Source organism: Cebus imitator, unplaced genomic scaffold (assembly GCF_001604975.1).
Source record: "Cebus imitator isolate Cc_AM_T3 unplaced genomic scaffold, Cebus_imitator-1.0 Scaffold278, whole genome shotgun sequence".
Classification (NCBI taxonomy): Eukaryota; Metazoa; Chordata; class Mammalia; order Primates; family Cebidae; genus Cebus; species Cebus imitator.
Window position 1 is genome coordinate 408,789 of NW_016107593.1, and position 9,471 is coordinate 418,259.

At 33.3% G+C, this 9,471-nt stretch overlaps 1 protein-coding gene across 3 annotated transcripts in view; it reads right to left on the minus strand.

Moving 5' to 3' along the window:
• Nucleotides 1-1,664: 1,664 nt before the first annotated feature.
• The window catches only part of CUNH18orf54 (chromosome unknown C18orf54 homolog), a 19,615-nt gene continuing 11,808 nt past the window's right edge, over nt 1,665-9,471 (minus strand). Inside the window, exons 7-9 of one of the 3 annotated variants that reach the window (XM_017501110.2) lie at nt 7,858-7,928; nt 7,456-7,507; nt 1,665-4,705 (exon numbers count right to left, since the gene is read on the minus strand). In XM_017501110.2, coding sequence (XP_017356599.1) covers nt 4,667-4,705; nt 7,456-7,507; nt 7,858-7,928 — 162 coding nt within the window. In that variant the 3' untranslated portion in view covers nt 1,665-4,666. The remainder of the gene's footprint in view (nt 4,706-7,455; nt 7,508-7,857; nt 7,929-9,471) is intronic. The other 2 variants (XM_037728716.1, XM_017501111.2) reach the window with 2 other exon arrangements.

The following is a 9,471-nucleotide window of genomic DNA, read 5'->3' on the forward strand; positions in this document are numbered from 1 at the left end:
CCCATAATTTTTAAAATTTAGATGATAAATTTCAATCAGCCATAGAGAAGCATTTTGCAAATGCCCCTCAAGACATAAAACCTGTGGTTTTATTAGAAGATGTAAATAGTAATGTATGGTGCAGTCGAAATGATTTGTTAATGGGGAAGAGGACATGTTTGTGTTCGCACCTCCTCAGGTCCTCTCTGGATTCCAGTGCAATGCATCAAACCATACCATAGTGTGGCTAGGACCCAACCCGTACCAGAAATGAAGGAAATGATCCTACAGGACCCACAGCCCAGGACATGACCTTGGGGATGCTGAAGAACACAACTCAGGAGGCTGAGCAAATCCTGCTCCAAACACAAACACCATTCACTCTAGATAATATGTTCCTTGCTATGCTTTCTGTTGTACATTGTGACTCTCATAGGGTATTAACCTTTCTTATTCTCACTCTGCCTGCAACCTGCACCTGCTATACTCTATTGTGTCCATCTTTGGGATCCACCTTTCTTCTGCCCTGTTACTTTGGGTGGACACCTCCTTCCCAGCCCCTAACAATGCGACTGCTTGGCTAGAAAGGACTGACATGCCCCTGGTGGGGTCCCTCAGTCATGGCACACATTGGGCTAAGGTGCCAAGTAATGCTACATAACACTCCTTAATTAGGACAGAATGACACTAATTATACTCACATTTGTCTTACATTATTTACTAATTCTAGGATGCAAAGCCAGAACAAGAGCTCTAACTGCTGCACCTGACAAACCTGTTGCAGCACACATCTGTACTCTTCAACAAAACCTGACTCAAAAAAAACAGAAAAAGGGAAGATGTAGGAGATTGGTCAGGGTGGTGGGAGAAGCAATAGGAAAACGCGCAAATCTTCTTGAAAGGTCAGAAGGTTTTGCAAAGCTTTGGGGAAGAATAAGCTGAAGGCAGCTGTTCTCTTACCCTGAGGCAAACAGCGAGGAGTAGGTACCAGGGAATGTAGGGGAATTTATCTAAATAGGCTTGTTTGCTTATATTGTCCAGAAAGTGGCCTTTAATCATCCACATGTGAGACTGCTCCCTGCAAGGGGGGACGACAATGTTAATTACCAATAGACTGTATTTGCTCCAGGCTTTCAGCATTATGTCTATACTGAATAAAAGCAAGCAGTGCCAGCTTATCGAGACTGTTCACTCTGCAGGCGGTCCCCTAGCACTCTTTCACTGCATGTCTGAGTACTCCTTTCATCCATCACTGGGCCACAGTCTGAGGGACAGGCTCAGCAGGATAAAAGAATAAAACTTGAGTATTTCATGCATGAGAAATAATATGCACAAAGATGAGGAGACATAAATAATGTTGGGGGGAATCTGAACAAAGCAATTTAACTACAGCAAATTTGCTGAAGCAAATCAGTAAGGTCAGAGTGGTAATACACAAGAGTCTTGCCAAGACCAGTCACTCTGGCTTCTGCATAAAAGACAAAGACAGGAGAGATTAAAAGTTGAAATAGCTATTTGAAAATGAATGAACTAGTCCCAGTGAAGGTACTGAAGGGTGGATAAAAGTTGCTACATTGTGAGAAAAACTGTTACATAGAATTGTCTGATCTAGGGTAAGGACAATGCAGAATACACTGGGAAGATAAAAAATTAAGTTTTTTTTTTGTTTGTTTTTTTGGTCCAAACCAAAACAGGAAAACAATCTTAGGGACATATGATGTATAAAGAAAAAAAGAAAAGAAAATGGGAAAATAATAACTTCAAATATCACAGGAAAAATTTCTAACAATATGCTCTACAATGTGTTCAGGTTTAGGCCTCAATTTATCCCAATCGCTTTATGATAGGCACTGTAATCCAATACGACATTCAATTAGGCATGAAATATCCAATTTATACATCTAATAGGAAGACACACAGTCTTGCACTTTTGAAGAAACTTCAAGTGCTCAGAAATTATCCACTGTATTGGTCTTTTGCTTTCTTTTTGTCTCCTTTCATGCTACTTGCCTTTTTGCAAGTTCACTTCTGGATAGCAGTTCTACCAAAAAGGTGCTGAGATACGGAGAGTGATGGATGGGACAGAAAAAAATGAAACAAAAATTCAAATCTACAAGAGCAATTCTATGTATTTAAAACACAGGAATAAACAGGGAACCTTGTCATGATTTATCTTCGGGCAACATTTTGGTATAACCACATATAATTTAACAACACAGTATACACCATTAAATACTAAACAATACAAAAATCCCACAATTATACATTTTAACAAGAAAGAACATAACTATAATGACATATACTCAAAACAAACCCAAGAAAACAGTGTTCCTTAATTTGGTCAGAAATCTCTATTGTCGGAGAAAAAACTGAAAATAAAGTTCTTATTGATAATGAAGACAATACAGTTCAGTCTTGAATCTTCATATTGGTGACAACATTGTCCCTTGATCTCAAATAGTTTTTGAAATTAGGCTTCTAAACTTTTATATTTTCAGACTCAACGATCTGAAACATCTTATTAAAATTTCTTAATTTCTTCTATTTTCTTAATATATCTAAAATAATAAGAGCAAAGGATTGATAAAAATTTTATATTCACAATGCAGCTTTTAAAATCTCATGTTCTCATTTGTTTTAAATTCTCAACTTAGCAGTCTCCATACTGTTATTCTGCTCTTTTCCCCTGGAATCCTAAAAAGGACCCTGAGATATAAAGCTTGTAATTAAATCTCTTATTTAGGGAATGTCTTGAATAGTTATCAGTTTAGATTTTATTTTTCTCTGTTGACTCTCCTAGATATTTCTTATAAAAATGTTGGAAGGAATCATTTTGCTAAAATTAATTCCTTTATTAGATAAAGGATTAAACCTCTCCATACTTAAAACGAGAAAACAATGTTCCTTTCGTAAGCATAATCAAGTTTCTTAAAATTTGGCTGTAAGATTTTAGAACAGGCTTATCTCATTTAGTATTGGAGATATGTCATGTTCTCACAGATAGAAGCACTAACCAAATAGGTGCTTTTCAGTCATTATAATTTCCTGGCATAGTATATGTTATGTATGATCAACATAAAATTAACATACAATTAGAAGTTACCACCTGATGCCTTTATATTCTCTGCCTTCTTCAGAACTTGTCTAATAGAGGAGTTTGCTAGGCCTAGAACATAACCCACCCAGACCTACCTGATGTTTACCATATAAAATCTGTATTTTTAATAGCCAGGTATACTTTAATCTTCAAAGTAGTTCCTTGTTTGATTATGCAGGCTATTTTCTATGAAGCAGACTATAATCAGAAAACAATGTCAGTGGCAAAAATATCTCCACAGGGCAAACAAAACAAACCTCTTGGTAACTGCCTCTCAAACTGGCCATAGCAGTGTGGTGAAACACTCACTGGCAAAAACAAACAAACAAACAAACAAACAAAAAACCCACAGGGCTCACTGTAGAGTTTGACATGTCACTTCTAACAAATATATTAAATGATGCTTTAATAGTTTGGAAAAAATGTTTTGATACAATGTGCTTAGAAATTCCTATTTGACAATAAATCTACTGAGCAAAAATGCTATCATCTGAGTGAAGTGTTAATTTGTAGTAGTTATATATATTCATAGTATTCTTTATCAGGCTGTAATGTACTATATTAGTTACACTCTATGACTTAATTCTAAGGATTAATAAGTGCTTGATAAAAACTGAAAAATTGTAGAGCTTTGTTCAGTTCCAGCTAGAGACAAACTTAAGACTATAGATTGTGTTAGAGAAAGCACAACTCTTACAAAATAGCTCTAAAATAATAGGTGCTTTCTGATTTTCCATATTCATTTTAAGTTTAGTTACCAAATTTCATAAAGCAATTGGTCATTAAGTCATAATTTTCACTAGTTTGAGCTAATCCCAAAATTAAAATCTGGTAAACCATCTAGTATCAAAATATCAAATTCTTAAATATACCCACAAAAAGGTTTTGGAAACTGTTAAACATTAAGATTATCTTATATATAATCAAAGTACTAATTAAATGAGAAGATTCTCTTGAATGTCACAGCATAGAATTCCTTTTAACACAATATCGCTCCACTATTTGTAATTTTTCAAATACAATGTATCTTAAATATTAAATTTATGAAAACTTAAAAGCAACAGACTTCCATATAGATGAGATATACAATAACAATTTTGATATTCCTTTAAGCTGTTTAAAGTGACACTAACTATATCCAAAAAAAAAGTCTATTTAACGTAAGAGATTTTGGATAAAAACCAGTAAGTTTCTTAATGATCCTGAACCAGATAATAAAATGTTAAGGATGCTGAAGAAGGTTAAAATCCACACAGGTTTCAAGAACAGAAGTCATCCATCTTTAAATATTAGACATTCGCTGGCCAGAAGACGAAAGTAAGACTTTAGGATATATTGTGGGTCTTTGGAGCTCACATTCTAATATGTTGGCACAAAATAAAAACAGGTCACAAAACCTATGGGTATTTTCAAGTTCAGTGTTTCAGAAATACATAATCATTGAACCAATTACAAAATAATATATGGCTTATATTTACTTTGTCAGTTTATGTAATAGAAAAAAAATATTTGTTCTGTGGTGACTATTTATTTTGGTGACAGTTTCATTTTCCTCTTCACGTTTTCGGTGACTCTTTTCCATTAGCATCATCAACCAGGTCTCTCAGGCGAGATAAATGGTGCAAAGCCCTTCATCAAAAAGTATAAAACACATTATAAACCAAGTATTAAGAACTAAATAGCCAATGCAGATAGCAAAAAAAAAAAAAAAAGATGGTGATTATGGTGATTACTTTATTCAAAACTGGTAAGAGTTATTCCTTATCAAACCTTGAGATCTGAATAACTGAGGGTTAAAATAATTTATCTAAAGTTCTATAAACACTTACTTTAAAAATTATACTATTTGACATTAACCTTTTTAAGATAATCTCCCAAGCGGCCTAACAAGAAACAATAGGTATCATTTGTATCACTTAACAAAAACACTTTTTTCAAGTAATTTTTATTACAGCTCTGTGAAATGATACCTTTTCTTTAGGTATCCTGCATATATTAGTTAAGAAGTAAAACACAGAAATAACTTTTAACATTTACATTTCAAGATAGCTTTTTTTAAAATAACATTTAAGGATTAGTTACAAATCTAAACAAAACTCATTTTTATTGAGTGTGGGGGAAGCTGTTGACTACTCCAGTAAGTCTGTATAAAGAAAATTAAATTAAATTAAAAAAAACAAAAGTTGTGCAATAACTTCCAGTGTTAGTAATTTCCATTTATGGTGAGTTTGGAAAGGTAATGACTACAAAACTCTATTCTATAGTCTCTTATACACAGTAATTGTTCAATAAATGTATAATAAACTACATGTTCAACTTTACCCAGGACAAGGAGAGGGAAGGAAACTAGTAGTATTAATTACTGCATATATATCTATTTCTCTGTACTATACACTTCTTGGACACTTTTACTCAAATGTAATAAGAAGACTCTCAATTCTCCCACCTTTTTTGGCAACTTCAGTTAATTTTTGAGATTCTCAACTTCATTGACTAAGTAACAATAATTCAACCCAAAGTTACTAAGCAATAAGAGGTAAAATAACTCAAATTTTACAAGACTCAGCTGGGCATGGTGGCTCACGCCTGTAATCCCAGCATTCTGGGAGGCTGAGGCAGGTGGATCACCTGAGGTCAGAAGTTCAAGATCAGCCTGGGCAAAACCCCGTCTCTACTAAAAATACAAAAATTAGACAGGTTGTGGTGGCACGCGCCTGTAATACCAGCTCCAATAAGTCTTCCTAGAGAGAAGATATTCCTCATTGAAGAATATAAGAAAACTGAGTATTTAAGGGAGTAAACAAAGGCCAGACTAAGAGCTTAGAGTATGCTAAGGCTAATGAAAGATATCTTAAAACTGGTTAGCCACCCAAATTATTAAAAACAAAAACTGTTATTTGAGGAACGTAAAGAGACATAATAGGACTTTTACCTTAGGAAAGGCCATTAAAGCCTACAAAGTATAATCAGTAACTTTTAAAATATTTTAGAAATATTTTAGAAATTTTGAAATACATTTGAAATATCTGAAGTATGAAAAGATGACCATATACCTAAACCAGAATATTTTGCAGCCTGGAAAAAGGAATTCTGAGACTGAACTAAATTTAAATTGTCCTTAAAACAGTTAATCTACAGACTGAAAGTAACTTTTGTTAAGTCTAAGCTTACTTCATTACAGTACAAACATCTTACTGATAATACTTTTGAAATGTAAAGACAAATTAAGACTGCTCAGTTAATCCAACAGGATTAATAACTAAAAGCCATCTAACAAAATGTAAACTTACTCTCTCTAAAAATGAAACTCCATATACAGGTAAGACTACTGATTGTTTATAGTAGAAAAAAAAAGTTACTATTAAAAAAAATTTGACCAAATGGTAAAAGCACTTACAGATCAATATTGATTTTTGTGGTGATTTAATAACTTGCAATCCAGCATTCATTTTCACCAAGAAAAACATCTAGGGTATGTACATTAACTCAGAAAACATATTTAGGTCTGTGTCAAGTTTAGTATCAATGCTATAAAGAGCAATGGAAAATTTACGGTCATTTACCTCAAATTTTAAAGCAAAATGAAGTCTTCATACTAGATGATCAACTGAGGCCCTGCACTTAGTCTCAATGAGTAATTTGCCACTATCATTAATGAGAGGAGTGTTTAAAATGCAGTCTTTCAAATCAGACTGCCTGCTTTGAATCCCACTTCTTACCAGCTATGTAACAGTGGGCAAGGTACTTTACTACTGCATGCCTTTTCTCTAATCTGTATTATGAAGATAATAATAGTATTTGCCTCATAGGGTTGTGATGATCACATGAATTATATTCAATAGCACTTAGAATACTGACATTTGCTAGTTATTACTATCATTATTCACTGAATTCTACTAGGTATGGAACATTATACCCCAGTACTATGGCAAGCTACAAACAAGGGTGCATTATTTATACCCTGAAAATAATAAATTAAGTAGAGAGAAAGAAGTTATCATACATGATATATTTTGACCATGAAAACTATATATGTATTTATGACAATTAGATTCATAAGTTTACATGTCTAAAGTTTTATTTTTCTACCAGTTCATTTGATCACAGGAGACTAGGCAAATTCTCTAAGTACAAAAGGTAGCTTGCCAAGGGATATGGTGTTATTAGAGTAGAAACTTTGAATCTCAGTATTTCCTAAGCAAAGCATTCCATCTTCTGAGGACACTTCATAGTCATACAACAAGCTCCAAAATAAATGCCCTTCTCTTCTGTCAATATCATGACTATAGAAACAACTTGTATTTTTCTCGATTTTATTATTTAAGACAATGTGACTAAAAAAATTAGAACTATTTTTATATCCAGGTCATTATACCTACTTTAGATTTCTGTAGTAATGTTCCAAATGATCCATTTATTATTATATTTATTCTGGAGAGAATATATGAAAACACATTTCATAACAAGTTACTGTTATAGGATACTCACACAAATACCACCATAAATTGTTGCTATTTATACTCAAAATGAGTGATTCATATCCACTGTATTTTAGGGCTCTAAGGCTATCTCATTAGGTCCTTAGAACATTTAGAATAGGCGAAAGCACAAGTTTAAAAGAAAACAGTGCTTTTCAGTGTGATTAAACAGTATGCTCCAAGAGGCTTAAATATGCCTAGCAGTGCTACTCTTAAAACTACTTACTTCTACCCTGTAACTTTGATTTGAGTCAAAGGAATGGCTAAGATGAATTTGTATCCTTATTAACAAAGAATACTTACTTCTGAAGTGACCTAGTAATAGGAATCATACTTTCTTTCAACTGTAATTTAGAGAAATCATCTTCTGAAGCCTATAATTAAAAACACCAAATATAACAAAATATTAAAAATATAAGTATAAAACTAAATGCTATTTAAAATGTGATTAAAACATTAAAAAGTATTTTCTACATTTCCAAATAATTCGAGCAAATAATTTTCAAGAGAGCATTAAATATTTTTATGTTCCATTTATTGTAAAAACACTACAACAGCCATTTTTCAACTGTCCTAAAGTATACTTCTACATATACATCCATTAAAAATCAAGTCTTGGCTTAAAATTATGACTTCACTGAACAGGGTTATATCTCAATGATGTTTAAAATGAGAGGGGAAAGGATAGATTACACTCTACATATTAATGTTATGATTATTAGAATGTAAGGACAGAAATTAAGAAACACAACTCAAATGTGCAGACTGTGGAGGTTCTCAAAAGCTGATCAACTCATTTGTAATGAAAACTAAATTTCATAAATCTACTGAATAACAATAAAACAATGACAATAAAAAGAGCCATCATTTATTGAACATTTACCACGTACCAAGCACTACAGTAAGTACTTTATACAGTTTGTCTCAATTTGTCTTCTCAACAACCTCACTGTACAGAAAAGGAAATTGATACATGAAATAAGCCCAGCACAGAAATAGAGATACTGAATAATAATCTCACTTATATGTAGAATTCGGGTGTGGGGACAAGGAGTTGCAGAGATGTTTGTCAATGAAAACATTTCAGTTAGGCAAGAAGATTAAATTCAAGAGATCTATTGTACAACATGGTGACTAAAATTAATAAAATGTCATATACATGAAAATTACTAACAGAGTAGATTTTACATGTTCTCCACAAAAGTATGAGAGGTAAGTAGCTTCCCTAGTGATTCCATGATGTTTCAAAACATCATGTTGTACACCAAATATATATATATAATTTGTCAATTAAAAATAAATAATTTTTTAAATAGGAAACTGAAACTAGAGAGGTTAAATGATTTGCACAAATACTGCACTTGCTAGTAAGTGACAGAATTAGAATTTACAATCATATTTGGGAAAACAGAAACTCTTATGTTCTTAAACACTACACTTTTGTGGGAAAAAAGTTTATCATATAGAATGGCAGTCCAAAACAGAAAGAAATTTTCAAATGCCCAGAAAATACACAAATTGAAAAAATAAAAAGGCCCTAAAGTAAAACTTGATATAATTGTATTTATAACAGCCAATAAACACATGGTAACAAAACTAAATTTCAAATGACAAAGGTGTGTGGAGAAATCTAACACTGAAAAAGTTTTCGGCTGGGCATGGTGGCTCATGCCTGTAATCCCAGCACTTTGGGAGGCCGAGGCGGGCAGATCACAAGGTCAGGAGATCGAGACCATCCTGGCCAACATGGTGAAACCCTGTCTTTACTGAAAATAGAAAAATTAGCTGGGTGTGGTGGCACACACCTGTAATCTGAGCTACTTGGGAGGCTGAGGCAGTAGAATCACTTGAACCTGGGAGGCGGAGGTTGCAGTGAGCTGAGAGCATGGCTACTGCATTCCAGCTTGGGTGACAGAG